The 20360-nt window shown below is 41.4% G+C and overlaps 1 protein-coding gene across 2 annotated transcripts in view; it reads left to right on the top strand.

The window, feature by feature from the left end:
• The first annotated feature begins 11499 nt into the window (after positions 1-11499).
• Positions 11500-20360, top strand: part of LAMA3 (laminin subunit alpha 3) — a 262818-nt gene continuing 253957 nt past the window's right edge. The window contains exon 1 of one of the 2 annotated variants that reach the window (XM_047697035.1): positions 11500-12086. In XM_047697035.1, coding sequence (XP_047552991.1) covers positions 11820-12086 — 267 coding nt within the window. In that variant the 5' untranslated portion in view covers positions 11500-11819. The remainder of the gene's footprint in view (positions 12087-20360) is intronic. The other variant, XM_047697036.1, reaches the window with a different exon arrangement.

The following is a 20360-nucleotide window of genomic DNA, read 5'->3' as shown; positions in this document are numbered from 1 at the left end:
CAGCATTGATCAGATGGGGCACCTGGGTGGCACAGTTAGTTAAGCAACTGATTTCAGCTCAGGTTGTGATCTCAGGGTCATGAGTCATGAGATGGGGTCCCGCTTCCGGCTCTGCACTCAGCAGGAAGTCTGCTTGAGATTCTCTCTCCCGCTGCCCTTCCTTCTTGGGCTTGCTCTCTAAAATAAATAAATAAATAAATCTTTTTTAAAAAAGTATTAAGTGACCATAGATTTGGTTTAAAAATTGTTTGGGGCGCCTGGGTGGCTCAGTGAGTTAGTTGAGCCTCTGCTTTCGGCTCAGAGGGCATTGAGCCCCTGGGATTGAGCCCCACATCAGGCTCTCTGCTTGGCGGGGAGCCTGCTTCCAGCTCCCCCTCTGCCTGCCTCTCTGCCTACTTGTGATCTCTCTTCCTCTCTCTGTCAAATAAATTAAAAAAAAACTTAAAAAAAATTTTATTAGACCTATGTTCTAGGGCTCAAGTGAAATGAATTCAGGATTATGACAAATATTTACCTACCTACTGCTCTATATAAGGCACTTCTATAGAGATCTTAAAGACACAAAGAAAAAAAAGTCCTTGGATTAGCTTTTGTCCTTAAGAGTTTTCCTCCTGTCTTGTTACATAGCCCATTTACTGGGTCTGTCCGGCCAATTCTAACCAAATACACGTCTCTAAAGTGATGTATTTTGAACACAGAAACAAAGTGTGTGTAGTGAGCTCAAACACTCTTTGGTGACATATTTTAAACTTCCCAGTAGTGATATTTCCTGTTGTCACGGAGACTATTCAATTCCTAAAACATAGGGTCACCAATGTAAAAATGATCCAAGAGGGTATGTAGAGTCTACTCTCTGATTTTCACTCAAAATCTCTGCCAGATACATTGCTAACTTCATGTCAACAGAATGAAGGTTCCAGTCCTTAAATCTCCACTCAGGCTGGGCGGATGGTTTAACTACCCACTAGCTTATTTGTACTCATCAACAAAATGAGAATGATGGTTTCTGGCTTACCTTTCAGGGTTAGCTCTGAGCTGGTAGGAAAGAATTTCATAAAGAAGAGGTACTAATTCTTTTATCCTAGCACTACTGCTTGTAATCACACACACCTGGGTGGAAAGACGGCATCTTCCTTAATAACAAATATATAAAATTACTGGCTCTGCCCAACAGCATATTTCACACAAAGGTCAAACTGGAGTGTGTGAAGGGAGCCCTGGAGAAGAACCTCATGCGATTGGAATGTGAATTCTTCATAGGGTCTTTGGCAGAACTAACTACGAGGGAGTGCCCTAATGGGAGGTAGCAGTGTCAGGGCTCCAACCAAAGCTGGAATCTGCCTGTAGTGAGCAGAACTGGATACTGAGATCCCGGCTCTGGTGTGCTCAATGCTGGGGATTCTGAGCTCAGAGGATGAGCCAGACACAAGCCACATGACGAGGGAGCATGATTATTTCCCGAGGAGCTCTTAGAGCCACATGCCTGGAGCAGGCAGGCCCCCAGTGAAGGAAAGTGGGGGTGAGGTGTGCTGGAATCTGGGGCAGGCAGACAGCTGGGTTCTGGAGACCATTTCATGGTAATGAGGACATGGGCCACTCCCTGAACCTTGGCTTCTTATCTCCAAATAAAAATGGGCAGCGGTCCAGCATAGGAAATGCTGTCAATAATATTTTAATAACTTTTTATGGTGATGGATGGTAACAATACTTGCTGTGGTGAGCATTTCCTAATGTATGTAGGTGTCCAATCACTAAGTTGTATACCTGAAAAAATATAACGTTGTATGTCAATGGTACTTCAATTAAAAATAAAAATACAAAGAAAAGTAAAGATAACAGAAGTACAGTTAGTGAAATTCTTTTAAAGCAGGAGGTCAGGGGCGCCTGGGTGGCTCAGTGGGTTAAAGCCTCTGCCTTCGGCTCAGGTCATGATCCCAGAGTCCTGGGATCGAGCCCCACATCGGGCTCTCTACTCAGCAGGGAGCCTGCTTCCTCCTCTCTCTCTGCCTGCCTCTCTGCCTACTTGTGATCTCTGTCTGTCAAATAAATAAATAAATAAATCTTAAAAAAAAATAAAGCAGGAGGTCATAAGAGAAGCGTAATAAAAGGGCACACACACACGTATGTGCACACACACAGACACATACACATACATATGTAATTTTTTTTTAAATGATGGGATAGTTGGGTTCCAGAGATACTTTCTATCATAGGGTTTGCAATGACATCAACCAGTTGGATGACAGAACTAACTTCATTATCTAATTGCCCCTGGCTTTTAAGGGGGAGGCCTCACCAGGTGTGTGATAGTATAAGAAGTAAGAAATGCCTTTGTTTTCCAGCTTTGTTTGTATTCTTTTCATTGCTATTGGTAATATATATGCCGCTCTTGGCCTAGAACAACATCGCTGTTTTCTCTATGAAGTGATGATGAAAAGGCAAACTACAACCTTCCCCTTAAGCTGAGCCAAAGGCAAGTGGTTGTATTTAACAATACACTTCAATGAAGAATAGCAATATTAGGACCCAAGATCTCTGATCCCAGCTCATATTCCTAGGAGGGTTTAGGAAGACTGAAGGACAAAGTTGCCGCATTGGGAAGGGAGGATAAAGGAAGGAGAAGGAGAAAACCCATGCTTTGCTTATGGGAGCATCAACCCAAATCTGATGTTAGCCCATCCCTGTGCTAAAGGGACATTACTGAGTTTGATGATGCCCTTGGCAAGACACAGGGAGTTTATCACCCTTACATGTTTAGGTTCTTGACTCTGGGGAAATTCTTTTCAACAGTGGTGTGGCGAGCTGCATTTCCATCTTAAAATCTGAAGGACTTAACTATGCATGAATCACTTCTGAAGCATTGGGAGGCCAGCCAAACCCCAAATTCACTTGTGTTCATTTGGGTTTGTTCATAACCAACTATGCATGTCTGTCGCACCCACCCCTGTAGGACTAAGTAGCCCAGCGACTTCCTTGTGTACCAGCCTTCTATAGCCTTCATATTTCAGATTCGCCTCCCCTGGGAGCTTTTTCCTTTGTCCTCCCAGAGTCCTTCTAGGAACTTGAACTTGGCATCAGCAATACTACGTCCTGCTCATTAATTCCTACTTTTCTTTCTTTCTCTTTAAAAAAAAAAAAAGATTTTATGTATTTATTTGAGACAGAGAGAGAGAGAGCAAGCAAGAGCAGGGGCAGAGGGAGAGTGAGAAACAGACACTCCACTGAGCAGGGAGCCCCATGCAGGGCTCAGTCCCAGGACCCTGGGATAATGACAGAACTGAAGGCAGATCTTAACTGACTGAGCCACCCAGATGCCCCTATTCATACTTTTCTTAACACATGAACACAACAGGGATGCCCACTCTCACCACTATCTTTTTTTTTTTTAAGATTTTTATTTATTTATTTGACAGATAGAGATCACAGAGATCACAAGTAGGCAGAGAGGCAGGCAGAGAGAGAGGAAGGGAAGCAGGCTCCCTGCTGAGCAGAGAGCCTGATGCGGGACTCGATCCCAGGACCCTGTGATCATGACCTGAGCTGAAGGCAGCGGCTGAACCCACTGAGCCACCCAGGCGCCCCTCTCACCACTATCTTTCAACTTAGTGAGAGAAGTCGTAGCCTCAACAATCAGACAACAAAAAGAAATAAAAGGCATCCGAATCAGCAAAGACAAAGTCAAACTCTCCTTCTTCACAGATGACATGATACTTTATGTGGAAAATCCTAAAGACTCCACTCTCAAATTACTAGAACTCATATAGCAATTCAGCAATGTGCGAGGATACTAAATCAATGCACAGCAATCAGTTGCTTTTCTATACACTAATAAAAGAAAGAGAAACTGTAGAAAGAGAAACTAAGGAATGGATTCCTTTCATAATAGCAACAAAAACCACAAGATAACCAGGAACAAACCTAACCAAAAAGGTAAAGAAACTACAGAACACTTATGAAAGAAATTGAGGAAGACACAAAAAGATGGAAAAACATTCCAATGCCATGGGTTGGAAGAATAAACATTGTTAAATGTCTATCCTGCCCAGAGCAATTTACACTTTCAATGCCATCCATATTAAAATACCATTGGCATTTTCCAAAGAGCTGGAACAAACAATCCTAAAATTTGTATGGAGCCAGAAAAGACCTCAAATCACTAAGGGAATGATGAAAAAGAAAAACAAAGCTGGGGGCATCGTACTGCCTGACTTGAAGTTCTATTACAAAGCTGTGATCACCAAGACAGCATGGTATTGACATGAAAACAGACACATAGACCAATAGAACAGAAAAGAGACTCCAGAAATGGACCTTCAATTCTATGGTCAACTAATCTTTGACAAATCGGAAAAAATACCCAATGGAAGAAAAGACAGTGTCTTCAATAAGTGGTGCTGGGAAAATTGGAGAGCTACATGTAGAAGAATGAAACTAGACCATTCCCTTACACCACACAAAAAGATAAACTCTAAATGGATGAAAGACCTCAATGTGAGACAGGAATCCATCAAAATCTTAGAGGAGAACATAGGCAGTAACTTATTCGACATTGGCTACAGTAACTTCTTTCAAGACATGTTTCCAAAGGCAAGTGAAACAAAAGCAAAAATGAACTTTGGGACTTCATCAAGATAAAAAGCTTCTGCACACCAAAGGAAACAGTCAACAAAACTAAAAGGTAGCCCACAGAATGGGAGAAGATATCTGCAAATGACATTATAGATAAAGGGCTGGTATCCAAGATATATAAGGAACTTCTCAAACTTAGCACTCAAAAAACAAATAACCTAGTCAAAAAATGGACAGAAGACATGAACAGACACTTCTCCGAAGAAGACATACAAATGGCTAACAGACACATGATAAAATGTTCACCATCACTAGCCATCAGGGAAATATAAATCAAAACCACAATGAGATATCACATTATACTAATTAGGATGGCAAAATTTAACAAAACAGGAAACATCAAATGTTGGTAAGGAACCCTCTTACACTGTTGGTGGGAATGCAAATGGTACAGCCACTCTGGAAAAACAATATGGATTTTCCTCAAGATGTTAAAAATAGTGCTACCCTATGACCCAGCAATTGTACCACTGGATATTTACCCCAAAGATACAAATGTAGTGAAAAGAAGGGCCATATGCACCCTAGTGTTCATAGCAGTAATGTCCACAATAGCCAAACTGTGGAAGGAGCTGAGATGCCCTTTAACAGATGAATGGATAAAGAAGATGTGGTGCAAACAGATAATGGAATATTACTCAGCCATCAGAAACGATGAATACCTACCATTTGCATCAACATGGATGGAACTGGAGGGGATTATGCTAAGTGAAGTAAGTCAAGCAGAGAAAGACAATTATCATATGGTTTCACTCATATGTGAGACATGACCAATAGCGTAGAGGACCATATGGGAAGGGAGGGAACTCTGAAGGGGGAGAAATCAGAGGGAGACAGTGCTCCCTCTGAGAGCACTGACCATGAGACACTATGCTCCCTGGGAAACAAACTGAGGGTTTCAGAGGAGAGAGGGGTGGGGGTAGGGGGTTATAGGGTGATGGGTATTTTTTTTTAAGATTTTATTTATTTGACAGAGATCACAAGTAGGCAGAGAGGCAGGCAGAGAGAGAGGAAGGGAGGCAGACTCCCCGCTGAGCAGAGAGCTCCATCCCAGGACCCTGGGATAATGACCTGAGCCAAAGGCAGAGGCTTCAACCCACTGAGCCACCCAGGTGCCCCTAGGGTGATGGGTATTAAGGAGGGCATGTGTTGTGATGAGAACTGGGTGTTATTGGTAACTAATGAATCACTGAACACTACATCAAAAACTAATGTTGTCCTATATGCTGGCTAACTGAAAATAATAATAATAATAATAATAATAATAATAATAATAATAATAATAAAAAAAATACCCAGAACTTGACATGTAATAGATGATGGGAGTGATGGTCCAAACTCCTAAAAAGGCCTAGGATTTCTGGGACTGGATTTCTTTTTAAATGACATACCAGTGACAATTTTGCAAATGCCTGTCCCAGATCTCATCAAAGCACTGGGTCATATCCCAGATCTATTTTAGGAGAGTAAAATGTAGCTAATGGAAGATATTTTGTGATCTAATTTATTATACCAAGAATGAGCTTCATGGAGCAGAAAGAAAAAAAAAACATGAACAAGACATTTAATTTTCTCAAGCATCATCTTTCTCCCTTAGAAAAGAACAGCCCCATCTTGCCATAAAAAACACAGTGTGCCTTAAATCTTCTGCTTTCATGTTTACAAGCACTTGCTTGTACATGCCTCCCTTTAAACTCCAGAGAAGCCTCTCTCCCCTCCCCCAGCCAAAGTGTCATTAATCTCATCATATCTCCGATATCTGTGACTGTGAGGGTAGGTGTTCCTGAGATGTTCATTTTGGATACATAATCTTTTTTTTTAAGATTTTATTTATTTATTTGATAGAGAGAGAGAGAGCATGAGCACAGAAGGAGCAGAGAGAGATGGAGAAGCAGACTCCCCTCTGAGCAGGGAGCCCCATACAGGGCTCCATTCTAGGACCCCAGGATCATGACTTGAGTCTAAGGTGGATGCTTACCCGACTGGGCCACCCGGATACATGATCTTGAGAAATATAACTAACAAATACAAGCCTCAGATATGTAGGTTTTATTTGGTCATCTTCAAAGCTGTTCTCAGGGGGAAATGCACTGTAATGTTACAAAGTTATTCTTAAACAGCAATGACAATGTAAACTCAATGATACTATGTATCTTTTGATTGAGGAATGTAATAAAACATATCAAGCAGAACAACTGTCCCTATACAAGAAAGAAAATTTGCAAGCCATATTCTTCATTGTTGCCTTTTATAGGAAAATATGAAGCTCTGTGAGGAAGAAGACTTGATTTGAATCTATAGCTGGTCCGTTCTGATGCTGAGGATTCCGATGGCAGAACATCTCGGTGAAATGGCTGGGAGTTGCAGAAGAGCTCCTGACTGGGTGGAGAACAGCTTCTTTAATTTAGATCTTGCTTTACATTTGCATGGTAACACAATAATTTTGAAATCTTTGTCATTTGTTGGATATTTTCCTTTAAGTAATCTTGTGTCCTTTAAGTAATCTTGTATAAAAAGGATGTAAACTCTTTCTCACGTTCTCTCAGTCTTCTTTTGTTGACTAAGATAGGACCATACCACCTTGGGCTGGACCATTCCAGGTAGTACTGGGCATTCATTCAGCTGACTTATTAAAATATGAAAGTTCTTATTAGGGCAAAGCCATACAGGCTCATTATCGGAAAAATGAAAAAAATACAAACAATAAAAAAAGAATAAAAACAAAAAGTCCCTTCTCTCCATCCCATCTATCCATTCTTGAACATTCCATTGCATAACTTTCAAAATCTCTTTGAGTCTGCATTCACACACACAAGTGCATGTGCACATGTAGGCACACATTCATATGTATGTTTTATATTTAAGATATATTTCGGTTCTGCAAAATTCTTTTAAAATAACAGACACTTTAAGATATAAATCACGTACCCTAAATTCACTTTTAAAGTGCGCAATTCAGTGTTTTTTAGCATATTCAAAGGGTTGTACATCCATTAGCACTATCCAATTCCAGAACATTTTTATCATTGCAAAAGGAAATCTCTTATCCGTTAGCAGTTACTCCCCATACAGTATGTAGACTTTCATGTCCGGCTTCTTTCACCTAGTGTAATGTTTTCAAGGTTCGCCTATGTTATAGTATATATTGGAACTTCATTCGTTTTTATGACAGAATCATATTCCAATGTATGGATAAACCACATTCTGTTAATTCATTCATCAGTTGGTGAACATTCTGTTGTTTTCACTTTTGGGCCATTATAAATGCTGCTATGGACATCAATGCACAAGTTTTTGTGTGGATGCTCCGTTCTCTTGAGTAGATATTTAGGGCTGGAATTGATGGGTCACATGGTAACATCATGTTTAAATTTTTGAGGAACTACCGAAGTGTTTTCTAAAATGTCTACACCATGTTACATCTCCCCAGCAATGTATGAGGGTTCCACGTTCTCCATAGTTTCACCAACACTTCTTATTTGTCTTTTTGATGACAGTCATCCTAGTGGGTGTGAAGTGCTCATTGTGGTTTTGATTTGCATTTCTTTGATGACTAGTGAGGTTGAGCATCTTTCCATGTGCTCATTGACCAATTTTTATATCTTCTTTGAAGAAATCTCTATTCAAAAAATCTTTTTCAGTCATCTGACTCTTTTAATGGCTTAGTAGAGTACTTTAGTCTAGATAAGACTCTCTTATCAGATATATGATTTTGCAAATATTTTCTTCCACCTTTGGGTTGTCTCTACACATTTTTGATGGTGTTCTTTGAAGTACAAAATTTTTTTTTAAGATTTTATTTATCTATTTGACAGATAGAGATCACACGTAGGCAGAGAGGCAGGCAGAGAGAGAGAGAGAGAGAGGAGGAAGCAGGCTCCCAGGAGCCCCAGACCATGACCCAAGCCGAAGGCAGAGGCTTTAACCCACGGAGCCACCCAGGTGCCCTGAAGTACAAAAGTTTTTTTTTTTTTTTTTTTTTAATTTATTTGACAGACAGAGATCACAAGTAGGCAGAGAGGCAGGCAGAGGGAGAGAGAGGAGAAAGCAGGCTCCCCGCCGAGCAGAGAGCCCAATGCGGGGCTTGATTCCAGGACTCTGGGATCATGACCTGAGCCAAAGGCAGAGGCCTTAACCCACTGAGCCACCCAGGCGCCCCTAAAGTACAAAAGTTTTAAAATTTGATGAGGTTCATTTAATTTTTTCTTTTGTTGCATGTGCTTTCAATTTCATATCTAAGAAACCATTATCTAATCCAAAACCACAAGGATTTACTCTTATGTTTTTGTCTAAGAGTTTTACAGTGTTAGCTCTTACATTTAGGTCTTTGATCCATTTTGAGTTCATTTTTGTATATGGTGTGAGGTAGGCATCCAACTTGATTCATTTGTCTGTAGATAGCCAGCTGTCCTAGCACCATTTATCAAAAAGATTACTTTTTCCCCATTGAATGGTCTTGGCATTGTAAAAATGGTGCAAATTGAGTGGCCAGAAATATAAAGGTTTATTTCTGGACTCCCACTTCCATTCCATTGACCTATATGTTTATCCTTATGCCAGTACCACACTCTCTTGATTACTGTAAGTTTGTGTTAAGTTTTGAAATAGAGAAAGCATGAGTCCTCCAATTTTGTTCATCTTTTTCAAGATTGTTTTGGCTATTCTGGGTTCTTCACATTTCCACATGAATTTTAAGATCACTTTGTCAATATGATCTGCAAAAATAGTGCCTGAGATTTTGGCAGGGATTGTGCTGACTCTATAGACTGCTTTAGGAAATACTGCCGTCTTAACCATATTGTCTCTCAATCCATGCTACATATGATGTATTCCCATTTCTTTAGATCTTAACTTCTTTCAAAGATGTTTTTTAGTTTTCATTGTACAGGTTTTGCACTTCTTTTGTTAAATTTATTTCTAAGAATACGATTCTTTCTGATTCTATAGTAAACGGAATTCCTCTCAATTTCATTTTTGGATTGCTCCTGGCTAGTGTTTAGAAATACAATTGATTCTTATACATGTATTATTTTGTATTTTTTTCCCTGTTAAAATATTGTGAACATCTTTCTATGTCAGAAAATATGGTTCTATGACATCATTTTAGTGACCCTGTAATATTTCACTTTAATATTTTATTTAATACAAAATACTTAATTAAAAGTCCACTGTAATATTTTATCTAACCAGCTCTTTACTATTAGACATTTCGGTTCTTTTCTGTTTGTTTTTTTTTTTTTTTTTTTCTTCAAGATTTTATTTATTTACTTGACAGAGAGAGATCACAAGTAGGCAGAGATGCAGGCAGGGGGTGGGGGGGGCGCGGGGGGGGGGAGCAGGATCCCTGCCGAGCAGAAAGGCCCAATGTGGGGCTTGATCCCAGGACCCTGGGATCATGACCTGAGCCGAAGGCAGAGGCTTAACCCACTGAGCCACCCTGGCACTCCCATTTAGATTCTTTTAAATTAAAAAAAAAAAAAAAAAAACCAAAAACCTAAAATAACTCTGATACACACTTTCCACTAAAGTTTTGCAAACTTTCTTAATTATTTCTTGGATATAAATGTGCATGGTGTTGTGAGGGCAAAATATATGCACATTGAAGTCATTTGCTAAGTGCTACAGACACGCACACCTGAAAAGTTTTGAAGTTTTTACTTCAACCAAGCCTGTGATACTTGATTCCCTTAATTCTCTGCTTTATTGTTGTTGCTGTTGTTGTTGTTTTAAAAATCTTTCCAAGTTTGATAGGCCAAAGATGAGTCTCCCTGGTACTTTGTTTGCATTGCATTGCAATTCCCAGAAAGGTCAAGAGTTTTTTCATATGTTTATTAGCTTAGAAAAGTTTTTTTCCTCCTGTTAATTATTTTAGGATTCTTAGCCTTGAGTATTCCACTGTTTATAGTTTCGTGAAAACAATTTGTATATTAATTTATCCTATGTCCTTTATGGTAAACATTTTCTCCTCAGATGTTTGCCATTTTTGTTTAATTGCGGTGCTTTTGGATGTACAAAACTTTTAGTTTCTCTGTCAACTTATCAATCTTTGTGGCTTCTCCTTTTGGTTACACTCACAAATTCCTTTCCCTCTCCTTTTATTTTTGAAGAACAGATGATTAAATAGGTACACTGTCTTCTTTCTAGCAAATATCCCAGTATTTAATAAATACACTGGTCACTTCTACTCCTTTCAACTGTACCATTTTTTTTTATGGTTATCTCAATCTTTGCTCACGTAATGTTCTCACACCCTCCCTCTTTTCCCCTTCTCCTTCCTTCGGAGTAAGCCCACTTCCTCTGAGGCACTCGGGTCAGTCCTGGCCGGCAGCAGGGGCACTCACCCTGAAGTGCTTAGAGCGCCTAAAACGGCTCGGTTTTGGGGAGACATTCTGCAAAGAAGATCAAATCTCGGCCCGGGTTTGGGCGTACCCTCTGCTCTGACGCCAGCTTGACAGCTCCAGAAATTCGCTCAATATCTCTCAGTTTATCTGTAAAATTTAGCAGATCGGGCATTTAAAGATTTCCCCCCAAGGTGTTTTGGCAGCTTGGCAAACGACAACCTGCGCTCTTGGCTGTCTTTTAAATGTGTCTGTTCCGCCACTCCCCATTCCCCGTGAGCTCCTTCGGTCCCAGACTCCGAATGCGCTGTAGTGCCACAGATACTGTTGGCGCACGGTGTTTGAGAAATTGACCGGACTTGTCTTTTGACAACTGAGACGCCCGGGAAGCCACGAGGTTTTGATTTAAGTTCTGCAGGCAGTGCCAATTTGTTCTGATGTCTCACCCAAGCCTTCCCCTTTGTCCGAGGTCCGGGCTGGCTTTCACGACTGGTCTGAGACCGTGAGCAGCTGGAGAGGAGGACGTTCTGATTTCTGCGCGGGGCGTGGGAAGGTGGGGCGGTCCCGGCCCCCGCCTCTGCCGTCAGGGTGAGAGCCCGGGAACGCCTTTCGCTCTCCCCGCCCGCGAAGTTTGCAGGGCGCAGTGCGCTGCAGAGACCTGGTCGGCTGGCCCGAGGCTGGGCGCTGTCAGTTCCTGCTTCACTGGGCGCCCGCTCCAGCCGCCGCAGGCTCCACACCAGAGAAGCCGACTGCACCGCGCGGGCTCCCGGCGCGTGGGGCGGGGGCGCGGATCAGCCGCCGCCCACACCCGGGGCTGAGCTCGCTCCTCCCGGGAGGATCACGCGCAGCAGGATGGCGGCGGCCGCGCGGGTTCCAGGCTGGGTATTGAGGCCGGTTCTGCTGCTCCTGCTGCTGCTGCCGCCCGCCGTGAACCCCGCTCAGGAACCCCGGACCGCGGCCCGGCTCAGTCTGCACCCGCCCTACTTCAACCTGGCCGAGGCGGCGAGGATTTGGGCCACGGCCACCTGCGGAGAGCGGGAGCCCGGCGGCGCGCGGCCCGAGCTCTACTGCAAGTTGGTGGGGGGGCCCACCGCCGCGGTTAGCGGCCACACCATCCAGGTACGGTCCCGGGAGTGAATGAGGGCGGGGTGGCGAGGGGCGGGCCCCCTCTCCGCGCTGGCCTGCGGCCCTCAGCAGAAGGAGGGGTCTTTCCCCGCGCGCTAGCGATACCAGGAGACCGGGAAGGGCTCCCCCAGGCCCCGCGCGGGCGGGCGACCCTGGGAGATGGGCTCGGTGCCCCGGAGCGATCCTGCGGGAGCTCCGCCCTTGCCGGTTCGCCACCCGAGGCCGGGACCAGTAGAGCACTCGAGGTAAGTGAAGGCTGAGGTTAAGTTTGCGGGCGCAGAGGTGAAAGTCCCCAGATGCGCCTCGGGGTGCATGGAACTGTCGCCCCATCCTGCCTCCATCATTCAAGCAGAGCCCGGCCAGGCCATGAGTGCCCCCTCGGCTTCACTGGCGCGCCTCCTTCCAGGCACTTCTGTCTCCCCGACCTTACTGGGAGAAGTTGGTAGCAGTGGGTTTCCGTGGCGGGTTTGGAGAGAACTTTTAGGTTGTATCGGTAGCACCCCTCCCTCCGGTGTCACGAAGATGCACCTCACCGCCCTTCCCGAAGCGTCCGCGTTCAGGTTACTGTGGCGAATGAGACTTGAACTGGACAGAGATGGACGCCGCGCTCAGGGTCCATCAGACTCATCCCGCGAACACCCGGCGTAAATGATAAAGTTGCTGGTGCTTAATCAGCATCTGGGGTGTGCCAGGTCTTCACCCACGGACCCTCACAGCAGCGCAGGGAACCGGAGCGGTTGGACAGGTTAAGAAACGTGCCTGAGTCTTAAAGGAAGGCAGCGGGATTTGAACCCAGTCCTGACTTGAAATCCTCTTTGCGCTGAGCCATAATTCAGAATTGCCCCCCTCGTTCTACTGGGAAATATTGCTGAGGAATAGGAAGGTGCTGCCGGAAGAGGGAGTAATTTCGGAACTTGGGCTCCGCAAGCAAAAGATTACCATTGAGAATCTAGGTCAGGGTTTTAGAAACTCTTGGTTGCGCACTTCCATAAACGTCGATAGCTGAACATGCAATGCCAGTACGTGCTTATTTATTTATAAACTATATGCATGTATTGCTTTATTAATATACGGTGAGTACTAGAAGACAGGTAAGAATAGAAATAAAAAACTAAAATAACAATGATGAAAATACTTTTTAATTTCCTTTATTAACAGTGCCAAGTAAGTTTGCTTCCTTTAAATATTTAATTTCTTTTTTTTAAAGGCAGGTGGTAACTTTTTTTTTTTTGAGACTTTATTTATTAATTTGACGGACAGAGATCACAAGTAGGCAGAGCAGCAGGCAGGGGCAGGGGAAGCAGGCTCCCTACTGAGCAGAGAACCCGATGCAGAACCCTGGGATCATGACCTGAGCTGAAGGCAGAGGCTTTAACCCACTAAGCCACCCAGTTGCCCCTAAATATTTAATTTCTGATTGTAACTATTTATAAATATACAAATGTGATTATGTATATCATTATTTTTGACAAAGTTAGTTTAGCACTTATGATCTGTCAATTCAAGGTCAGTTTTACATTGATAGTTGAAATTAGTAGTTGTCACAGCTGAAAAGATAGCTCAAAAATCTGTAGATTCAAGAAGGAGGACCACTGCACTGACCACTGAGTTCCAGAACAATTCACAGAGCCTGGGGCAAAATGAAAATGTGAGCCCCTTTTTCAAAGATTATGAATTTCAAGATGGTGATAGCAGAGCCTCAAATTAAGTGAGGGGGCCTTTGGGAGCATGGAATTCTGTGTAACTGGGCAGGTCTGATACTGTCTGAATTCTCGAAATCATAGTACTCATATTTCTGCCCATCCTTCAATTATTCTAAAAATTTTTTAAAGTAGACACTTGGCCAGTCAATGTTTGCTTTACAGGTGGCAGTCAGTACTTCCTGGTAGGAAGGTGTTATGTTTTAAGGGTTTAAAAAAAAATAGATTCAAAACTCACTGCAAGTAGTTTTTTGGAAAATATTAAAATACATTACAAAATACTGTGTCCAGGCTTTTAAACTGTGCAAATAGGAGAACTTTTAGGGTACCCCAGTTCTGTCTTTTGAACAACAGAAATATGAAACATTTCCAAACATCTATTTTCCAAAACACTCTTTTCAAAATGTACATTTCTTTAGAATCTTATTTGCTTTTTCACACATTGTTGACACAATACCTTTACTTTCATAGGTACCTCTATTTTTTTTGTAAATATATATCAGGTAGTAGATTACTGGCAGTTCCTTGTCATCCCAGAAAGAGCAAATCTGGAATTTTTTGTGGAAAAAAAAAATGTGACTCAACTTCAAGTTTCAAAGTTTTAAATACTTTACCATGAGATAAACAGTGAACGTGTGTCATTGAAAGAATTTCTTTGTCACTCCTCATATTAGTACAAGGTTGGAACTGTTCTGCTGTCTAGGAGAATAGAACCCACATGTCTACTTAACTAGGCCCACGTAAGCTGCGGTGTGTCATGGTCAGATGAGAGCCTGGTACAACCCCTCGTCCTCTACCCTTGGGCAGACAGACACTCAGGACCATTGTGACCGGCTGACTTGTGGATGGGGTAAAGGCCCTAAGCAGAGTGCACACTAAATATTAGTCAAACTGAATTTCTTCATTTTTAAATAAAAAAAAAACATTTTGATATTCCCTTCTGGCACCCCATTGGATTGCCTGGCACACCCAACTTTTCAGAGAGCTGTTCTGACTATGGGAAGAGGAAGTGCAAGGGGAAGAAATTTTCAAATATCTCCTCTCCCCGAGATTTGCCTGGGAATGGGCCAACCTTCACTCTATTCATCTGGCATTTTCTTTTGAATGCTCATAGGTTGATACTATGGTCTTGGAGGTCCAGAAAAGTCATATTTTCTGTGCTGATTGAGTTTTCAGGATAGGTCCTTAAACTTTGGTGCACAGTCCTAGATAGAGAAGGAAGTGGCTTTTCTGAGATCATTCAGCAGACTGTGTTTCTAGGCCAAGCTCTAGCCCTTGGAAAAAGAATGCTATCCGGTGTTATACTGTGTTCTTTCCGAAAAATAAGGGGTGAACAAGAGTGCTGCTGAATAGTGCTTTCTGCTTTCAGAGCTGAGGGCTTGAGAAGATGTACTGATTGCTGACATGAGAAGCTCTTATCTAATGAGGACAGAAGTGTGTTGGAGACAAGACAGGGAAGGGGAGTTCTAGAAGCTGGGCTCTCAGATGCTTGCTCTAGCCCCGTGTTGGCAGCCACAGGTGCAGACCTACCTTTCAGGATACCAAGGGGTGATGGGACTTGGAAGGGTGGGAGATTATGACTGATCAGTTGGTTGTACCCGAATGATGATTATCTTGAATGTGTTTATGCTCAAGATGGGAAATGGAGAAGAGTAACTAAAATAGTTCTGTTTCTTGAGCTTTCTAAAAATAAATCTTCAGGGCCAGCCAGGATTTAAAATTTCAGGCCAGAAGGATTTTGCAAAAAATGTAAAAAAAAAAAAAAAAAAAGAATAAAAGTTATGTTTTAGAATAAAGCCTGGGTTTATGGTCCTGATTCTATAATAATAATCCTGATTCTTGAATGGTAGCATGTGCCCACAGGCAGGACGTTTTTAAAAGTCTGAATTTTGTTTATTGTGTGAAAAATGCTCACTGTGGTTTCTCTGGATTTAAAACTCATTAAATAAGATTTTATATACTTGTTACTGCTTAGACATTATGTTTTTGATATTTGAGAGGTCTTTGATTCAGGGATTTTGTCTGTCTGGTTCATAGTTGTGTCCTGTGTGTAGCACAAAGCCTAGAACAGTATGTGTGCTCAGAAAATACTAAAGGAAAAGATAGTGGAATGAAGACACAGCTAAGGGCTATAAAGAAGTCAGTGTAAAGAATAGACAAGAAAAATGCACAAATTAATTCTATTCTGCTAAGAAGTTAACTACCACTGAAATCTATCACACTTTATGCTTCAATTTTAAATGTTTCCTTACCTATGGAATAAAAAAAATCATTATTTACCGACATCTGATAGAGATGATGATAAAATATAAGTGGAAGGCTATATTGAAAATGTAACCTTGGGGGCGCCTGGGTGGCTCAGTGGCTCATTTTTATTTAAAAAAATAAAAGAAAATGTAACCTTGTGTTTGGTTTAGCTTGGCATAAACATGACACTCACAAAGAATGAAATGAATATATTTACCACACATGTGATGTTGATTTTGTACATTGACAGTTCAACATGTCTTCCGTTATATTCCTTCATTACATTATAATTTATGCACAGGAATATGTATCTAGCCTGAATGACAGTGGTAGAGAAGTGCCCACATGTGAGTTACAGCCAAGAGCAAGAATGCTTGTCACAAAGCAGTCTGGGTTGTATGTTTGTGTGACTTGGACTAATGGCCATAAACAGGAAACTCATTTCACTAAGGCTGTTTATAGAACCATTGTGAAAGAGAAACCATTTGTTGGCTTCAACAAGGGACTTTTCCTTTGTGAAACTGATAGGAAAGTGTTGGGCAAGGGCTGAGAAATCAAAGACATTTACTATCCCATTGATATATTTGTAACAATTCTTAGCGGTGAGTTATTTTAAGACTTCAGACAAATGACTGCAGTCAGCAATTTAAAGATGAATTTAAAAAAATGATTTTCCTAATAGTTCTGTGTGAACATTAGCCAAAGTTTAGTAATGAAAGTTTATGTGCAAATCATTCGAACATAAATGTTTTTCCTTTGGAGAGCCAGGTTCACTCACCAGCAGAGGAACATGGTTCCACACACAGAATGTCAGCAATTTAAATGTTTGCTTCAAAAAGTCACGGATTTTGCTGGAGCTCATGGATCTTCAGGGTTGTGGAAGATGAATACTTGGCGGTGGGACTGTTCAGTCCTTGAATTGTAGGATTTTACTTCATGTTCTGAATTACCTGTGCCATCGAGAACGTGGATCATTTGATCTGAGAAAAAGAAGTATATAGTCATAGGGAAAGAGAAGGACAAAAGGTGATTAATTTCAGCCCCTCACTTATGAGAAAACTATACTTAAGCCGTTATAGAAAGTTAGCTGTGTGCATCTTTAGTGCATATATGAATGTGAAAACTACACATTTTCTTCATATATTTTTTTTTTACAAAACTAGATTGAAGTATGTGAGTCATTTTTGACACTTTTATAGAGGCATAATTTAAATAGTATAACATGCATCCATTGTAGGTGTGAATTAAATATTTTTAAATAAATTTATAGAGTTGTACAACAATCACTAGAATCCAGTTTTAGAACATTTCCGCCAGCTCCAAATGTTCTCTTGTGTCTACACACTCAATTTCCACATCTATTTCCACTGCTATGATTTCTGCCTCTAAAAATTTCTCATTTCTGTAAATTTCATATAAATGAAATGACACAACATGTGGTTTTTGTGTCTAAAATTTTTTTAAAGATTTTATTTATTTATTTGACAGAGAGAGAGATCACAAGTAGGCAGAGAGGCAGGCAGAGAAGGAGAGGGGGAAGCAGGCTACCCGCTGGCAGAGAGCCTGATGTGGGGCTCGATCCCAGGACCCTAGGATCATGACCTGAGCTGAAGGCAGAGGTTTTAACCCACTGAACCACCTAGGTGCCCCATGTCTAAGTTTTTTTTTTCAAGATTTAACTTATTTATTTGACAGAGAGAAAGAGAGAGCAAGAGAGGGAACACAAGCAGAGGGAGTGGGAGAGGGAGAGGCTGAACAGTGAGCCCGATGCGGGGCTCAATCCCAGGACCCCAGGATCATGACCTCAGCCAAAGGCAGACGCTCAAAAACTGAGCCACCCAGGTGCCCCAACTTTTTTTTTTTTAAAGAGGGGGAGGGCCTGGTAAGGGCAGAGGGAGAGGAAGAGAGAGAATCTTAAGCAGATTGCCCACCTAGCGAGGAGCTGGACAAGGGGCTTGATCTCACGACCCTGAGACCTAGACATGAGCCGAAGTCAAGAGCATGCTTAACTGACTGAGCCACCCGAGCACCCTTTTGTGTCTGACTTCCCTCACCTGGCATAATGATTTTGTGGTTTGTTAATATTGTTGTACGATTTACTGGTTTGCTTTTTATTGCAGAAAATAGTATGCTGTTGTATACTTCATTCTCTTTATCCAAATCATGGACATTTGGACTATTTTTAGGTTTTGGCTACTATAAGTATGCCGCTACGAACATTCACAAACAAACCTTTGCGTGGACATATGTTTTCAGTTTTCTTGGGTTGATTCCTAGGAGTGGAATTGCTGGATCACATAGTGAATTTATGTTTAATTTTTTGAGAAACTACCAATTATTGAAATGAAGCCCTGATGTCTCCAACTAGTATTATGGAACTGTTTCTCCCTTCCGTTCTGTCCATTTTTGCTTCATGTATATGTGAGGCTTTTTTGTTTGATATAGATATATTTACATTGTTATATCTTAAAGGATTGGCCCTTCTATCAATGTGTAATGTGTGTCTTTATCTTTTGCAACAATTTGACTTCAAGTTTATTTTGTCTGATGTTAGTATAATCGTCACAGCTCTCTTTGGATTACTATTTGCACACAAAATCTTTTTCTGTCCTTTAATTTTCAATTCATTTGTGTCTTTGGATCTAAATCTCTTGTAGGTCTGCATTGTGGGTTTTTTTTTTTTTTCCCGTTAAATCTATTCTGCAAATCTTTGCCTTTTCATTGTTAAGTTGAACCCATTTACATTTAAAGTGATTGCTGATAAGGAGGGCCTTCTGCCATTTTGCTCTTTGTTTTCTGTGTCTTATATTTTTTGGGTCCTCAGTTCCTCAGTTAGTACTTTCTTTTGTGTTTAATTTCTTTTCCCAATGAACCATTTTCCTTTCCTCCTCATTTACTTTTCTGTATTTATTTTCACAGTGGTTACTCTGGGGATTATAATTAACATCCTAAATTTACAACAGTCCAGTTTCAGCTGACCATCAGCTTAGCTTCAGTAGTATCTAAAACTCGGCTTCTATACAAGTCTGTGCCCCCTTCTTTATGATGCTGTCTTCACAAATTAGATCTTTACACATTGTTGCCCATTGACATAAATATATAATTATTGTTCTATGCATTTGTTTTGTAAATCATATGGGACAAACCAAAATTCCAATAATGCTGGCTTTTGTATTTATCTATGTAGTTAGCTGTACTGGTGTTTTGTTTTGTTTTTTAAAGATTTACTTATTTGACAGAGAGAGACACAGCAAGAGAGGGAACACAGCAGGGAGAGTGGGAGAGGGAGAGGCAGGCTTCTCCTGGAACAGGGAGCGTGATATGGGGCTTGATGCCAGGACCCTGGGATCATGACCTGAGCTGAAGGCAGATGCTTAATGACTGAGCCACCCAGGCACCCCTGTATTGGTGTTTTTTATTTCTTTGTATGGCTTTGATTTATATCCTAGTATCCTTTCATCTCAGCTGAAGGACTACTTTAGCATCTCTAGCCTTTTGGCCTTCAGTCAGACAGGTCTACCAGCAACAAAATCCTTTCAGCTTTTGTTTATTTGGGAATGTCCTAATTTCTCCCTCATTTTTGAAGGATAATTTTTACCAGGTATGTAATTCTTGACTGACAGTTTTTTCCTTTCCACATTTTAAATACATCAACTCTATGCCTTCTGTCTTCCATGGTTTCTGATGGAAAGCAGGCTGTTAATCTTATTGAGGATCCTGTATGTGATAAATTTCTTCTCTTTTGGTGTTTTCAAGATTTTCTCTTTGTCTTTTGAGAGTTTGATTATAATGAGTCTTGGTGGGGATCTCTTTGAGTTTGTCTTGCTTGGAGTTTGTTAAGTTTCTTGGATGTGTAGATTCATGTCTTTAATCAAATTTGGGAAGTTTCAACCATTATTTCTTCCAGTATCCTTTCTGCCTCTTTCTTGCTCTTCTGCTGGGATTCCCATAATGTGTATGTTGGTCTGTAATGGGTCACAGTCCTATAGGTGCCTTGAGCTTTGTTTATTTTTGTTCATTATTTATTTATTTATTTATTTGACAGACAGAGATCACAAGCAGGCAGAGAGGCAGCAGAGACAGAGAGAGAGGAGGAAGCAGGCTCCATGCTGAGCAGATAGCCCAATTCAGGGCTTGATCCCAGGACCCTGGGATCATGACCTGAGCTAAAGGCAGAGGCTCTAACCCACTGAACCACCCAGGTGCCCCTATTTTTTTCATTCTTCTTTCTTATTCTCATGCTAGATATTTTCAGTCAACTTATCTTTAAGTTCACTGATTATAAGTTGTTGTAGGTTTTTGAATAGATTCCAGAGTTCTG

Source organism: Lutra lutra, chromosome 12, assembly GCF_902655055.1.
Source record: "Lutra lutra chromosome 12, mLutLut1.2, whole genome shotgun sequence".
Classification (NCBI taxonomy): Eukaryota; Metazoa; Chordata; class Mammalia; order Carnivora; family Mustelidae; genus Lutra; species Lutra lutra.
Note: the sequence above shows the minus strand (reverse complement) of the source record. Positions and strands in the feature narration are given on the sequence as shown.